General features: G+C 47.4%; 1 protein-coding gene across 1 annotated transcript; it reads left to right on the forward strand.

Moving 5' to 3' along the window:
* Positions 1 to 383: 383 nt before the first annotated feature.
* Positions 384 to 15878, forward strand: LOC145860864 (uncharacterized). Its single transcript, XM_082961601.1, has 4 exons — positions 384 to 496; positions 3913 to 4046; positions 4243 to 8715; positions 8851 to 15878. The coding sequence occupies exon 3, from the start codon at positions 5290 to 5292 to the stop codon at positions 7132 to 7134; it is 1845 nt and encodes a 614-aa protein (XP_082817727.1). The 5' UTR covers positions 384 to 496; positions 3913 to 4046; positions 4243 to 5289; the 3' UTR covers positions 7135 to 8715; positions 8851 to 15878.
* Positions 15879 to 17229: the final 1351 nt, after the last annotated feature.

Here is a 17229-nt window from a genome sequence, read left to right on the forward strand (position 1 = left end):
AAATGCAATTTGATTTGAAGTTTGCCGATGTTGTGACGCAGTAGGGCATTACACCGGAAATCGGAACCATCACTTCCGTTGTTTGGCTGTACCCATAGCAACGTTCGAAAATGAGGTGGCTAGGTAGGGATAAAGTTACTAGGCAACAGGATATATAATAAACAGTAACAGTAACATTTCGAACTATCCCAAAGTCCCTCGTTTCGTTCCGTTTTGCCTTCGTTTAAGAAAGGTTTTGCAACAAATTAGGCGGAATGAATAAACCCCAAGTGATATAGATCCACCATGGCACCTGTGGGATCCGAGGTGATGCAGTTTCGCTGTGACGCAGGTCAAACCTCGCCACTGGGACCGCAGGGGTGCCGCGCAGGCGCGGTTGGGCACGCAGCAGAGCTGGTCAACAGTTACCACAGTGAACAGACCGTAGCAACGCAGCTATCACAGACCGGACAGGCTCGGAAACAACGGATCAAATAGAGGCTCTTCACACGAGACAGTCAGTAAATGTCACTAACTATTATCACTACGATATAAACAATTTAGAAGCGGACTTCATGACAACTAGTTATGTTTTAATAGCTAGTTAGCTAACTGTTCTGCAGGTAGACACTCCTCGAGTACCACCGCAGTCAAAGCGTTAGCGGCGCAGTGAGTGAGTGAGTGCGTATGTGTGTGATTATAACGGAGGCCCCCAGAGGGGGTTGGCTGAAAACTACCGTTTCAGAATGACAGCATCATATAAATAACAGTACAGTTCAATGCTGCTGGACCGGTTGGCCAGACTGACCGTTATGTTTAGTTAACGTTAGCTATATCCCTCGACTAGTAAGTACGTAGGCTAGCAGCTTTAGCTAACTCTTTTAGCTAGCCTGTCGCAGTAACTCAGTAGTTAAGCTAGCCACTGACGAAGTCACGTTACTATGGTTGTAAGGTTATCTAGCTAGATAGTGTTTGACTGTTGTCCTAGTTTGAATAATTCCTTTATCTATATAGATAACGTTACGATGTTATTATTTACCTAGTAGTTAGTTAACTGATATAAAACAACTATTCCCCCCGTCAACAAGCTGACAGTAACATATAAATAATAATTAATAATGGAACGTGCTTGGAAGCTGTAACCCTGGTAATTGATTTCTAAACTCCTGGGTGGAGTCGGTATCATGTAATGATAAGGAATTCCCCTCGACCACGCTCACAGCTTGGAGAAGCTAAACATTCTTTCACATTCACCCCTGTTGGGCTACCCAGACCCCTCTGTTACCCTGCTGCAACTCTCTGTTTACTGTGTATGCATAGTCACTTTAACTCTACCTCAACTAACGGTGACCTCGCACATTGACTCTGTATGGTACCTGTATATAGCCTTGATTGTTATTTTACTGCTGCTGTTTAATTATTGGTTACTTTTATTTTCTGTTGTCTACTTATCTATTTTTTACTTAACACTTATTTTTATATTTTTCTTAACTTCTTAAAGCATTGGGCTTGTAAGTAAGCATTTCACAGTAAGATCTACACCTGTTGTATTCAGCGTGTAAAATACAATTTGATTTGATGGGGCTCCCGAGTGGCGCAGCGGTCTAAGGCACTGCATCTCAGTGCTAGAGGCGTCACTACAGACTCCGGTTTGATTCCAGGCTGTATCACAACTGGCCGTGATTCGGAGTCCCATAGAGCGGCGTAAAATTGTCCCTAGCGTCGTCTAGGTTAGGGCTTGGCCAGGGTAGGCCGTCATTGTAAATAAGTATGTTCTTAACTGACTTGCCTAGTTCGAAAAATAATAATAATAATGTAAAAAAAAAAAAAAAAAAAACATGCCGAACAGCTGCTGTGTTGTTCAATGTAACGGTAGCTAACAAACTTTTGTACATTGCACTGTTCTGTACAAGTGACCTTATTTTAGTGCCCCAAAAAACGTAATACTTCCAGGTCAACTGTATTATGAATATCATTGTAAAGCACAATTTCTCCCCTTTCCAGCAAAATCTATGACGAGACCTTCATGATGCCCGTCTGCATGATTGAAGAAGTCAATGAGCTCCGTCGGGTCTTTTTAAAAATGGCGAGTGGGGAAGCGAAATCTATTGCGTGATAGTGAAAGGGGGAGATGAGCCGTGTGGGGAAACGTCTTTTCATTATCACCTCTAAAATGTAAATAAAGCACTATAAAGAGTTTATATAATGTGTCATTACATACCTATTTGAAGGTTTGCATCAGATGTGAATCAGATATTTAGGGCGACTCTAAAGTTCAGAAGATAACAGCGGCTGTCGCTGCTTTTGAGAGTCATGATGGCTGGCAGTGATGATGCAAAAGATGAATGCATTCAGTTGTACAATTGACTAGGCACCCCCCCACCCTGTCCCTTTCTTGTTTTAAACTGAGAGAAGCTCTACACCTGGTGGAGAGAGGCTGTACGACACAGAATCAGTTGCATTATGGGTGCTATACGTTACATCATGACACGTCACAATTTAACGTACAGCGTCAGAGGGGTCAGTTTTCTATAACTTTACTCCGATACTATCTGGCTATTACCATGTCAATCGACGCTTGAATAGAAACGTAGTTCACACCCCTGATTTTGACGTCAACACAGTCGCTACAGTCCCGTTAGGGCTCCCGAGTGGTTCAGCGGTCTAAGGCACTGCATCTCAGTGCTGGAGGTGTCACTACAGACCCTGGTTCAGCGGTCTAAGGCACTGCATCTCAGTGCTGGAGGCGTCACTACAGACCCTGGTTCAGCGGCCTAAGGCCCTGCATCTCAGTGCTGGAGGCGTCACTACAGACCCTGGTTCAGCGGTCTAAGGTACTGCATCTCAGTGCTGGAGGTGTCACTACAGACCCTGGTTCAGCGGTCTAAGTCACTGCATCTCAGTGCTGGAGGCGTCACTACAGACCCTGGTTCAGCGGTCTAAGGCACTGCATCTCAGTGCTGGAAGCGTCACTACAGACCCTGGGTCAGCGGTCTAAGGCACTGCACCTCAGTGCTACAGGCGTCACTACAGACCCTGGTTCAGCGGTCTAAGGCACTGCATCTCAGTGCTACAGGCGTCACTACAGACACCCTGTTCGAATCCAGGCTGTATCACAACCGGCCATGATTGGGCAGCGCATAATTTCCCCACCGTCGTCCGGTGTAGGCCGTTATTGTAAATAAGAATATGTTCTTAACTGACTTGCCTAGTTAAATAAAGGTTAAATAAAAAAAAAAGTAAAAGTTTTCATTGCAGCCTTGTTTGAATGCCACAGTTGCACAAATTTGTACAGAATGGGGTTAGTCACCATTACATGTAACCAGGTCAAAAAACCCAACCGACGAATCCCAATGCTCCCACATAGGGAAATAGAGCCCTGGTGACTTTAAAAAAAACGACCAACGGACCACAATGCTCCCACATAGGGAAATAGAGCCCTGGTGGCTTTAAAAAACCCGACCGACGGATCACAATGCTGCCACATAGGGAAATAGAGCCCTGGTGGCTTTAAAAAACCCGACCGACGGATCACAATGCTCCCACATAGGGAAATAGAGCCCTGGTGGCTTTAAAAAACCTGACCGACGGAGCGTACTTAAATTCATCAGTTATTCTGCGCTCTGGCACACTCAGACGAGACTGCTCTGAAATCTGAGAAAATAGCCAGAGTGAATTTACGAACGCACCCCAAGTAGGCTAGGCTACACGTTTCTTTGTGTTTGGAAAACATTTATTCACAGCTAAGACATTTACCTTGTTTAGTAGAGTCCATTTGTAGCTCCACTCACGACTTGTAGCTGTATCATCCATTTGTTTGTAATGTTGGTCTAAAACAAGCAGACAACAAGAAAATTGCATTTGAAAAGGGTAATGTTTTTTTGCTGTGAACCGATTGGGTAACCTAAGTAACCACAGGTTGTTTTCCCACAGGTAGTGGTGGGGAGTCGACTCCAAAAAAATCGATTCCCGTCGACTCCCATTTCTGGATGTCAAGACTCATTTCCGCTATGAATCAACTCCTAAGATTCAGTATTTTTGCAACGGAGGAAACTATTTACCTCAGGGTGGGTTGCACCAACATGGATTAACTCTTAAACTGGGTTAAATCAAGATTTATCTAATCTTTTTGCACCAAATTTTAAATTTAGTTTTAAATTAATCCAATTTAAATTAAATCCTTCCTCTAATCTAAGTTTAGTTTTCACTTTAAACCTAGATTAATTTTAAGCCTGTTGCTCAATGAATACAATTTTGTTTTAGATTGGAGATGAATTCTAAACTGCCACTTGAGGTGGTTTATCTGATCAAATGGCAGCATATCAACTGTGGAGAGACCAAAACGACGGAGTTCCTCCGAGAACAATTAGAGACCGGTTGAATCCTGTTGAGTTTTATGATAATGATGGGTTTTCAAGGAGATACCACTTCTCCAAGGACTCTGTAATGCAACTGTAAAGAAAGGTTGGACCAAGCGTGGGAGTGAAAGGATCAGCTGTACCCCCCACTTCTTCAGCTCCTGGTGGTTCTACGGTTCTACGTAACTGGATGGACCCAGATGGTGGATGGGGACCTTTCTGGACTCCACAAGTCAACCCGTCTACAGGATTGTAGTCAGTGTCCAGTGCTATTGCCGGTCTGAAGAATCAGTACATCAGGTTCAGTCCTACAGAGGAAACAGAAGCTGGATTTTACAGGAAAGCGAGATTCCCAGGTGTACTAGGGGCAATAGACTGTTCACACATTCACAACAGGCATATTTTTTTACTCCTCTTTTAAACCCCCAGACACCTGAAGAGAGAGAATACAACACCTCTCATATCCTGGCAGGAGGTCTCATAGAGAGAGAATACAACACCTCTCATATCCTGGCAGGAGGTCTCATAGAGAGAGAATACAACACCTCTCATATCCTGGCAGGAGGTCTCATAGAGAGAGAATACAACACCTCTCATATCCTGGCAGGAGGTCTCATAGAAAGAGAATACAACACCTCTCATATCCTGGCAGGAGGTCTCATAGAGAGAGAATACAACACCTCTCATATCCTGGCAGGAGGTCTCATAGAGAGAGAATACAACACCTCTCATATCCTGGCAGGAGGTCTCATAGAGAGAGAATACAACACCTCTCATATCCTGGCAGGAGGTCTCATAGAGAGAGAATACAACACCTCTCATATCCTGGCAGGAGGTCTCATAGAGAGAGAATACAACACCTCTCATATCCTGGCAGGAGGTCTCATAGAGAGAGTTTTTGGAGTGTGGATTTTTTTTTCTCCCATGCCTAAAGGAGGGGTTCTGCACGAAGATGGACAATAAACTGACAATCATTATTGCAGTGGTGGTTCTGTATAACTTTGGCAAGAGACAAGGAGACAATCTACCTGAGGAGGCTGAGGAGGACCTACCTGAGGAGGACCTACCTGAGGAGACTGAGGAGACTGAGGAGGACCTACCTGAGGAGGCTGAGGAGGACCTACCTGAGGAGGCTGAGGATGACCTACCTGAGGAGGCTGAGGAGGACCTACCTGAGGAGGACCTACCTGAGGAGACTGAGGAGGACCTACCTGAGGAGGACCTACCTGAGGAGGCTGAGGAGGACCTACCTGAGGAGGACCTACCTGAGGAGGCTGAGGAGGACCTACCTGAGGAGACTGAGGAGGACCTACCTGAGGAGGACCTACCTGAGGAGGACCTGACTGAGGAGGACCTACCTGAGGAGGACCTACCTGAGGAGGCTGAGGAGGACTTACCTGAGGAGGACTTACCTGAGGAGGACCTACCTGAGGAGGACCTACCTGAGGAGGCTGAGGATGACCGACCTGAGGAGGCTGAGGATGACCTACCTGAGGAGACTGAGGAGGACCTACCTGAGGAGGCTGAGGAGGACCTACCTGAGGAGGACCTGGCTGAGGAGGACCTACCTGAGGAGACTGAGGATGACCTACCTGAGGAGACTGAGGAGGACCTACCTGAGGAGGCTGAGGATGACCTACCTGAGGAGGCTGAGGAGGCCGAGGAGGACCTACCTGAGGAGGACCTACCTGAGGAGGCCGAGGAGGACCTACCTGAGGAGGCCGAGGAGGACCTACCTGAGGAGGCCGAGGAGGACCTACCTGAGGAGGCTGAGGAGGACCTACCTGAGGAGGACCTACCTGAGGAGACTGAGGAGGACCTACCTGAGGAGGACCTACCTGAGGAGATTGAGGAGGACCTACCTGAGGAGGACCTACCTGAGGAGGACCTACCTGAGGCTGAGGAGGACCTACCTGAGGACCTACCTGAGGAGGACCTACCTGAGGAGGCTGAGGACCTACCTGAGGAGGACCTACCTGAGGAGGACCTACCTGAGGAGACTGAGGACCTACCTGAGGAGGACCTACCTGAGGAGGACCTACCTGAGGAGGACCTACCTGAGGAGGACTTACCTGAGGAGACTGAGGAGGACCTACCTGAGGAGGCTGAGGAGGACCTACCTGAGGAGGCTGAGGAGGACCTACCTGAGGAGGCTGAGGAGGACCTACCTGAGGAGGACCTGGCTGAGGAGGACCTGGCTGAGGAGGACCTACCTGAGGAGGACCTGGCTGAGGAGGACCTACCTGAGGAGGACCTACCTGAGGAGACTGAGGAGGACCTACCTGAGGAGGCTGAGGAGGACCTACCTGAGGAGGCTGAGGATGACCTACCTGAGGAGGCCGAGGAGGACCTACCTGAGGAGGACCTACCTGAGGAGGCCGAGGAGGACCTACCTGAGGAGGCCGAGGAGGACCTACCTGAGGAGGCCGAGGAGGACCTACCTGAGGAGACTGAGGAGGACCTACCTGAGGAGACTGAGGAGGACCTACCTGAGGAGGCTGAGTGGACCTACCTGAGGAGGACCTACCTGAGGAGGACCTACCTGAGGAGGACTTACCTGAGGAGGACCTACCTGAGGAGGACCTACTTGAGGAGGCTGAGGAGGACCTACCTGAGGAGGACCTACCTGAGGAGACTGAGGAGGACCTACCTGAGGAGGCTGAGGAGGACCTACCTGAGGAGGCTGAGGAGGACCTACCTGAGGAGGCTGAGGAGGACCTACCTGAGGAGGCTGAGGAGGACCTACCTGAGGAGGCTGAGGAGGACATACCTGAGGAGACTGAGTGGACATACCTGAGGAGGACCTACCTGAGGAGGACCTACCTGAGGAGACTGAGTGGACCTACCTGAGGAGGACCTACCTGAGGAGGACCTACCTGAGGAGGCTGAGTGGACCTACCTGAGGTGGACCTACCTGAGGAGGACCTACCTGAGGAGACTGAGGAGGACCTACCTGAGGAGGCTGAGGAGGACCTACCTGAGGAGGCTGAGTGGACCTACCTGAGTAGACTGAGGATGACCTACCTGAGGAGGACCTACCTGAGGAGGACCTACCTGAGGAGGCCGAGGAGGACCTACCTGAGGAGGCCGAGGAGGACCTACCTGAGGAGGCCGAGGAGGACCTACCTGAGGAGACTGAGGAGGACCTACCTGAGGAGACTGAGGAGGACCTACCTGAGGAGGCTGAGTGGACCTACCTGAGGAGGACCTACCTGAGGAGGACCTACCTGAGGAGGACCTACCTGAGGAGGACCTACCTGAGGAGGACCTACTTGAGGAGGCTGAGGAGGACCTACCTGAGGAGGACCTACCTGAGGAGACTGAGGAGGACCTACCTGAGGAGGCTGAGGAGGACCTACCTGAGGAGGCTGAGGAGGACCTACCTGAGGAGGCTGAGGAGGACCTACCTGAGGAGGCTGAGGAGGACATACCTGAGGAGACTGAGTGGACATACCTGAGGAGGACCTACCTGAGGAGGACCTACCTGAGGAGACTGAGTGGACCTACCTGAGGAGGACCTACCTGAGGAGGACCTACCTGAGGAGGCTGAGTGGACCTACCTGAGGTGGACCTACCTGAGGAGGACCTACCTGAGGAGACTGAGGAGGACCTACCTGAGGAGGCTGAGGAGGACCTACCTGAGGAGGCTGAGTGGACCTACCTGAGGAGGCTGAGGAGGACCTACCTGAGGAGGCTGAGGAGGACCTACCTGAGGAGGCTGAGGAGGACATACCTGAGGAGACTGAGTGGACATACCTGAGGATGACCTACCTGAGGAGGACCTACCTGAGGAGGACCTACCTGAGGAGGCCGAGGAGGACCTACCTGAGGAGGCTGAGGAGGACCTACCTGAGGAGGCTGAGGAGGACCTACCTGAGGAGGCTGAGGAGGACCTACCTGAGGAGGCTGAGGAGGACATACCTGAGGAGACTGAGTGGACATACCTGAGGATGACCTACCTGAGGAGGACCTACCTGAGGAGGACCTACCTGAGGAGGCCGAGGAGGACCTACCTGAGGAGGCCGAGGAGGACCTACCTGAGGAGGCCGAGGAGGACCTACCTGAGGAGGCTGAGTGGACCTACCTGAGTAGACTGAGGATGACCTACCTGAGGAGGCTGAGGAGGACCTATCTGAGGAGGACCTACCTGAGGATGACCTACCTGAGGAGGCCGAGGAGGACCTACCTGAGGAGGACCTACCTGAGGAGACTGAGGAGGACCTACCTGAAGAGGCCGAGGAGGATCTACCTGAAGAGGCCGAGGAGGACCTACCTGAAGAGGCCGAGGAGGACCTACCTGAGGAGACTGAGGAGGACCGTGCTGCCAATGGGAATGCTGTGAGGAGAACCTTGATTGAGAACCATTTTGCAGCCTAAGGTGTGTGTGTGTATAATGTAACATTGGTAACATGTAAAAAGCAATATTATATTTTGATCGACACGTACAATTCCTAATTAGGCTATCTGTATTCAAATGTATTGTTAAGACTTTGTTATTCTCAATACCATACAGGGTGGAACTGGAAGCACCAGAACACAAGAGTGGGGACAAGACTAGAGGACACCAAACTGCTTGGGAAAACATTGTTTTAATAAATAATTGTTTTAATAAATAAAAAGATCAGTATTCTTTACACAGTGGGCATTTGTTTCCCTGAAGGAGTTTCTGTTTCTGAATTTGCTGTAGCTCTTTTTGTAAATTCAGGACCTCAATCTGCAGTCGATTTTTGTCTCTCCCCAGCTCCGAAACATCAATCTGAGCTTGGTTCATGTCAGTTCTGGGGCGTTTGCTTGGCCCGTCTGCTGTTTTTGTTGCTGGTGCAAGATCCAGGCACTGCTGCTTCTCCACAGCACAGGGTGTCAGTTCAACTCTAGGAAAGAAAATCATTAAAGAAAAGTAACTCTTTATTTGGCTATTTACGTGCCCATTTTGTACAACAATTGAATTGGGGTTTACGATATGAGCAGCCTTGGTGTTAATGAGGATGTTATGTAACATGCTGTAACGGACCTGATAACGGTAACATTGTAGTGAAGTAGCATTAACGTTAGTTTTACCGTGCATTATAGTCATTGATATTTACCAGTTATTTATGCTTACTAAATATTGGTGGGTCGAGTTGTCCATCGTCATCATTGGGGTTAAGGAGAGGGGCAAACTGCTGGGGATCAGTTCCCTTGGACGGAGGCCCCCCTCCGGTCTGGAGGTAAAAAAAGGTATTAGGTGAACAATAGATAAGAAATGAAAACAACAGTGAAAAATAACAGTAGCGAGGCTATAAAAGTAGCGAGGCTACATACAGACACCGGTTAGTCAGGCTGATTGAGGTAGTATGTACATGTAGATATGGTTAAAGTGACTATGCATATATGATGAACAGAGTAGCAGTAGCATAAAAGAGGGGTTGGCGGGACAATGCAGATAGTCCGGGTAGCCAATGTGCGGGGCACCGGTTAGTCTGGCTAATTGAGGTGGTATGTAAATTTTTTTTCTTTTATTTTAACTAGGCAAGTCAGTTAAGGACAAATTCTTATTTTAAATGACGGCATAGGAACAGTGGGTTAACTGCCTTGTTCAGGGGCAGAATGACAGATTTTTACCTTGTCAGCTCAGGGATTCGATCTTGCAGCCTTTCGGTTACTAATCCAACGCTCTAACCACTAGGCTACTCTGCCGCCCCTATACATGAATGTATAGTTAAAGTGACTATGCATATATGATAAACAAAGAGTAGCAGCAGCGTAAAAGAGGGGTTTGGGGGCACACAATGCAAATAGTCTGGGTAGCCATTTGATTACTTGTTCAGGAGTCTTATGGCTTGGGGGTAAAAACTGTTGAGAAGCCTTTTTTGTCCTAGACTTGGCACTCCGGTACCACTTGCCATGCAGTAGTAGAGTGAACAGTCTATGACTGGGGTGGCTGGGGTCTTTGACAATTTTTAGGGCCTTCCTCTGACACCGCCTGGTGTAGAGGTCCTGGATGGCAGGCAGCTTAGCCACAGTGATGTACTGGGCCGTACGCACTACCCTCTGTAGTGCCTTGCGGTCGGAGGCCCGAGCGGTTGCCGTACCAGGCAGTGATGCAACCAGTCAGGATGCTCTTGATGTTGCAGCTGTAGAACCTTTTGCGGATCTGAGGACGCATGCCAAATCTTTTCAGTCTCCTAAGGGGGAATAGGTTTTGTCGTGCCCTCTTCACAACTGTCTTGGTGTGTTTGGACCATTCTAGTTTGTTGGTGATGTGGACACCAAGGAACTTGAAGCTGTCAACCTGCTCCACTACAGCCTCGTCGATGAGAATGGGGACGTGCTCGTTCCTCCTTTTCCTGTAGTCCACAATTATCTCCTTTGTCTTGGTTACGTTGAGGGAGAGGTTGTTGTCCTGGCACCACACGGCCAGGTCTCAGATCTCCTCCCTATAGGCTGTCTCGTCGTTGTCGGTGATCAGGCCTACCACTGTTGTCATCAGCAAACTTAATGATGGTGTTGGAGTCGTGCCTGGCCACGCAGTCATGGGTGAACAGGGAGTACAGGAGGGGACTGAGCATGCACCCCTGAGGGGCTCCAGTGTTGAGGATCAGTGTGGCAGATGTGTTGCTACCTACCCTCACCACCTGGGGGTGGCCCGTCAGAATGTCCAGGATCCAGTTGCAGAGGGAGGTGTTTAGTCCCAGGATCCTTTTCTTAGTGATGAACTTTGAGGGTACTATGGTGTTGAACGCTGAGCTGTAGTCAATGAATAGCATCCTCACGTAGGTGTTCCTTTTTTCCAGGTGGGAAAGGGCAGTGTGGAGTGCAATAGAGATTGCATTGTTTGGGTGGTATGCAAATTGGAGTGGGTATAGTGTTTCTGGGATAATGGTGTTGATGTGAGCCATTACCAGCCTTTCAAAGCACTTCATGGTTACGGACGTGAGTGCTACAGGTCTGTAGTCATTTAGGCTGGTTGCCTTAGTGTTCTTTGGCGCAGGGACTATGGTGGTCTGCTTGAAACATGTTGGTATTACAGACTCAATCAGGGACATGTTAAAAATGTCAGTGAAGACACCTGCCAGTAGGTCAGCGCATGCCCGGAGCACACGTCCTGCTAATCCGTCTGGCCCCGCAGCCTTGTGAATGTTGACCTGTTTAAAGGTCTTACTCACGTCGGCACGGAGAGCATGATCACAGTCGTCCGGAACAGCTGATGCTCTCATGCATGCCTCAGTGTTGCTTGCCTTGAAGCGAGCATAGAAGTGATTCATCTCATCTGGTAGGCTCGTGTCACTGGGCAGCTCGCGGCTGTGCTTCCCTTTGTAGTCTGTAATAGTTTGCAAGCCCTGCCACATAAGACGAGCGTCGGAGCCGGTGTAGTACGATTCAATCTTAGTCCTGTATTGAAGCTTTGCCTATTAGATGGTTTGTCGGAGGGCATAGCAGAATTTCTTTTAAGGTTCCGGGTTAGAGTCCCGCACCTTGAAAGCGGCAGCTCTACCCTTTAGCTTAGTGCGGATGTTGCCTGTAATCCATGGCTTCTGGTTGGGGTATGTACGTACAGTCACTGTGGGGACGATGTCCTCGATGCAGTTATTGATAAAGCCAGTGACTGATGTGGTGTACTCCTCAATGCCATCGGAAGAATCCCGGAACATGTTCCAGTCTGTGATAGCAAACTGTCCTGTAGCTTAGCATCTGCTTCATCTGACCACCTTTTTATAGACCGAGTCAGTGGTGCTTCCTGCTTTAATTTTTCCTTGTAAGCAGGAATCAGGAGGATAGCATTGTGGTCAGATTTACCAAATGGAGGGTGAGGGAGAGCTTTGTACGCGTCTCTGTGTGGAGTACAGGTGATCTAGAAGTTTTTCCTCTCTGGTTGCACATTTAACTGATTTAAGTTTCCCTGCGTTAAAGTCTCCGGCCACTAGGAATGCCGCCTCTGGGTGAGCGGTTTCCTGTTTGCTTATTTCCTTATACAGCTGACTGAGTGCAGTCTTAGTGCCAGCATCTGTCTGTGGTGGTAAATAAACAGCCACGAAAAGTATTGATGAAATCTCTCTTGGCAAATAGTGTGGTCTGCAGTTTACCATAAGATTCTCTACCTCAGGCGAGCAAAATCTAGAGACTTCCTTAGATTTCGTGCACCATCTGTTGTTTACAAATATGCACAGACCGCCCCCCCTCGTCTTACCGGTGTGTATCTAGCCGGTGCAGCGTATATCCCGCTAGCGGAATATCCGTGTCGTCATTCAGCCACGATTCCGTGAAACAGTTTTTGATGTCCCGTTGGTAGGATATTCGTGATCGTACCTCGTCTAGTTTATTGCAACCTATTGCATCCAACCTGACAGAGCTTGAGAGGATCTGCAGAGAAGAATGGGAGAAACTCCCCAAAACATGTGTGCCAAGCTTGTACCGTCATACCCAGTTAGATTCGAGGCTGTAATCGCTGACAAAGGTGCTTCAACAAAGTACCGAGTAAAGGGTCTGAATACTTATGTAAATGTATGTTTGAGTTTTTTATTTTTTATACTTTTGTCAAAAATGTCTAAAAAATGATTTTTGCTTAGTCATTATGTGGTATTGTGTGTAGATTGTTGAGGATTAAAAAAAACATTTACAATAAGGCTGTAACAAAAGTCAATCAGTCTGAATACTTCTCGAATGCTCTGTATCTGATGCTGTCTGGCTAGAAATAGTATGCAATGCCATACTCCTTTTGTCCACACAGCATCAGATACATGGTCTACACATACTGAGACAGAGAGGTGCTGTTTCACTGTCCAGACAGCATCAGATACATGGTCTACACATACTGAGACAGAGAGGTGCTGTTTCACTGTCCAGACAGCATCAGATACATGGTCTACACATACTGAGACAGAGAGGTGGTGTTTCGCTGTCCAGACAGCATCAGATACATGGTCTACACATACTGAGACAGAGAGGTGCTGTTTCACTGTCCAGACAGCATCAGATACATGGTCTACACATACTGAAACAGAGAGGTGCTGTTTCGCTGTCCAGACAGCATCAGATACATGGTCTACACATACTGAGACAGAGAGGTGCTGTTTCACTGTCCAGACAGCATCAGATACATGGTCTACACATACTGAGACAGAGAGGTGCTGTTTCGCTGTCCAGACAGCATCAGATACATGGTCTACACATACTGAGACAGAGAGGTGCTGTTTCGCTGTCCAGACAGCATCAGATACATGGTCTACACATACTGAGACAGAGAGGTGCTGTTTCGCTGTCCAGACAGCATCAGATACATGGTCTACACATACTGAAACAGAGAGGTGCTGTTTCGCTGTCCAGACAGCATCAGATACATGGTCTACACATACTGAGACAGAGAGGAGATGTTTTGCTCGCTTGTTTGCTTTAACTGAGACTTAATACGTCTTTCAGTTGGTGCGCGTCTCTGTCAAATAAATTATCAATATTTATATACACTGCTCAAAAAAATAAAGGGAACACTAAAATAACACATCCTAGATCTGAATGAATGAAATAATCTTATTAAATACTTTTTTCTTTACATAGTTGAATGTGCTGACAACAAAATCACACAAAAATAATCAATGGAAATCCAATTTATCAACCCATGGAGGTCTGGATTTGGAGTCACACTCAAAATTAAAGTGGAAAATAGAGGTCGACCGATTAATCGGAATGGCCGATTTAATTAGTGCCGATTTCAAGTTTTCATAACAATCGGTAATCGGTATTTTTGGCCACCAATTTTTTTTCTCTCTTTTTTTTATAAAAAAAGAAAAAGTAAAACCTTTATTTAACTAGGCAAGTCAGTTAAAGAACACATTCTTATTTTCAATGACGGCCTAGGAACGGTGGGTTAACTGCCTTGTTCAGGGGCAGAACGACAGATTTTTACCTTGTCAGCTTGGGGATGCAACCTTACGTTAACTAGCCCAACGCTCTAACCACCTGCTTTACGTTGCCAAGGTAAGTTGCTAGCTAGCATTAAACTTATCTTATAAAAAAACAATCAATCAATCATAAACACTAGTTGACTACAAATGGTTGATGATATTACTAGTTTATCTAGCCTGTCCTGCTTTGCATATAATCGATGTGGTGCGCATTCGCGAAAAAGGACTGTCTTTGCTCCGACGTGTACCAAACCATAAACATCAATGTCTTTCTTAAAATCAATACACAAGTATATATTTTTAAACCTGCATATTTAGTTAATATTGCCTGCTAACATAAATTTATTTTAACTAGGGAAAATGTGTCACTTCTCTTGCAAACAGAGTCAGGGTATATGCAGCAGTTTGGGCCGCCTGGCTTGTTGCGAACTGTGAAGACTATTTCTTCCTAACAAAGACAGCCGGCTTCGCCAAACAGGGGATTATTTAATAAAAGCGCATTTGCGAAAAAAGCACAATCGTTGCACGACTGTACATAACCATAAACATCAATGCCTTTCTTAAAATCAATACACAGAAGTATATATTTTTAAACCTGCATATTTAGCTAAAAGAAATCCAGGTTAGCAGGCAATATTAACCAGGTGAAATTGTGTCAGTTCTCTTGCGTTCGTTGCACGCAGAATCAGGGTATACAGAATCTGGCTCGTTGCAAACTAATTTGCCAGAATTTTACGGAACTATGAAATAACATTGTAGGTTGTGCGATGTAACAGGAATATTTAGACTTATGGATGCCACCCGTTAGATAAAATACGGAACGGTTCCGTATGTCACTGAAAGAATAATGTTTTCGAGATGATGGTTTCCGGATTTGACCATATTATTTATTATTATATTATAGTTAAGTATATGATTTGATATTTGATAGAGCAGTCTGACTGAGCGGTGGTAGGCAGCAGCAGGCTCGTAATAGTCAAAGGTATATGGTTTAGAGAGAAATAGTCGACGCGTCATAATTCCTGTAATAACTTGCGGCTGAACTTGAAAGGGGTTCCTTCGTTATTTTACCGTTCATGTCTTCCATAGAGAATGTCTTGATCTACTTCAAATAAGGTCTGTGTTTTGTGCTTAAACCGCCTCGGCGTTTTGATACCCGTGTAAATCTCACTAGGTAACGTTTGTCAACACATTTTCATAAATCCACTCTACAAATTTTTTATCTTCGCTTATATTGATCAGAGTTATATCCTATGGATGTCTACACAGTTATAAAATTGGCAAGGTGGTGTAAGCCTAAACCAAACACAGTCCTTATTTTAAGTTCATCTAAAAATATCCTATGGAATAAATGAAGGAACCGCTTTTCAGATTTTGCTAGAAGGTGTCATGGGAGTTATGACTCGCACTTTGGTAGTCAATTCTTACCATGCCCATTATTAAAATAGGATTTCCTGCATATAGAAATTACAGTTTTTGTTTTCAGCATTCATCACAGGTAACTTAAACTCTATTTTTATTATTCAAACAGTTGAGAGTATTTGTCTCCTAAGCAGACTCTTCAGTATCATTGTCACTTCAGAGGTGTGTGTGTGTGTGTGTGTGTGTGTGTGTGTGTGTGTGTGTGTGTGTGTGTGTGTGTGTGTGTGTGTGTGTCTAAAAATCGTAATAATAAATCGGCCGATTAATCGGTATCGGCTTTTCTGGTCCTCCAAATAATCGGTACCGGCGTTGAAAAATCATAATCGGTCGACCTCTAGTGGAAAACCACACTACAGGCTGATCCAACTTTGATTTAATGTCCTTAAAACAAGTCAAAATGAGGCTCAGTAGTGTGTGTGGCCTCCACGTGCCTGTATGACCTCCCTACAATGCCTGGGCATGCTCCTGATGAGGTGGCGGATGGTCTCCTGAGGGATCTCCTCCCAGACCTGGACTAAAGCATCCGCCAACTCCTGGACAGTCTGGTGAAACGTGGCGTTGGTGGATGGATCGAGACATGATGTCCCAGATGTGCTCAATTGGATTCAGGTCTGGGGAACGGGGGGCCAGTCCATAGCATCAATGCCTTCCTCTTGCAGGAACTGCTGACACACTCCAGCCACATGAGGTCTAGCATTGTCTTGCATTAGGAGGAACCCAGGGCCAACCGCACCAGCATATGACCTCACAAGGGGTCTGAGGATCTCATCTCGGTACCTAATGGCAGTCAGGCTACCTCTGGCGAGCACATGGAGGGCTGTGCGGCCCCCCAAAGAAATGCCACCCCACACCATGACTGACGCACCGCCAAACCGGTCATGCTGGAGAATGTTGCAGGCAGCAAAACATTCTCCACGGCGTCTCCAGACTCTGTCACGTCTGTCACGTGCTCAGTGTGAACCTGCTTTCATCTGTGAAGAGCACAGTGGCGAATTTGCCAATCTTGGTGTTCTCTGGCAAATGCCAAACGTCCTGCACGGTGTTGGGCTGTAAGCACAACCCCCACCTGTGGACGTCGGGCCCTCATACCACCCTCATGGAGTCTGTTTCTGACCGTTTGAGCAGACACATGCACATTTGTGGCCTGCTGGAGGTTATTTTGCAGGGCTCTGGCAGTGCTCCTCCTGCTCCTCCTTTCACAAAGGCGGAGGTAGCGGTCCTGCTGCTGGGTTGTTGCCCTCCTACGGCCTCCTCCACGTCTCCTGATGTACTAGCCTGTCTCCTGGTAGCGCCTCCATACTCTGGACACTACGCTGACAGACACAGCAAACCTTCTTGCCACAGCTCGCATTGATGTGCCATCCTGGATGAGCTGCACTACCTGAGCCACTTGTGTGGGTTGTAGACTCCGTCTCATGCTACCACTAGAGTGAAAGCACCGCCAGCATTCAAAAGTGACCAAAACATCAGCCAGGAAGCATAGGAACTGAGAAGTGGTCTGTGGTCCCCACCTGCAGAACCACTCCTTTATTGGGGGTGTCTTGCTAATTGCCTATAATTTCCACCTGTTGTCTATTCCATTTGCACAACAG

Source organism: Salmo salar, chromosome 15 (genome assembly GCF_965601325.2).
Source record: "Salmo salar chromosome 15, fSalSal1, whole genome shotgun sequence".
NCBI classification, from domain to species: Eukaryota; Metazoa; Chordata; class Actinopteri; order Salmoniformes; family Salmonidae; genus Salmo; species Salmo salar.

Bases quoted from the DNA above. Each gene is read 5' to 3' on its own strand.
- LOC145860864 (XM_082961601.1), top strand. From the start codon at position 5,290: ATGGACAATAAACTGACAATCATTATTGCAGTGGTGGTTCTGTATAAC.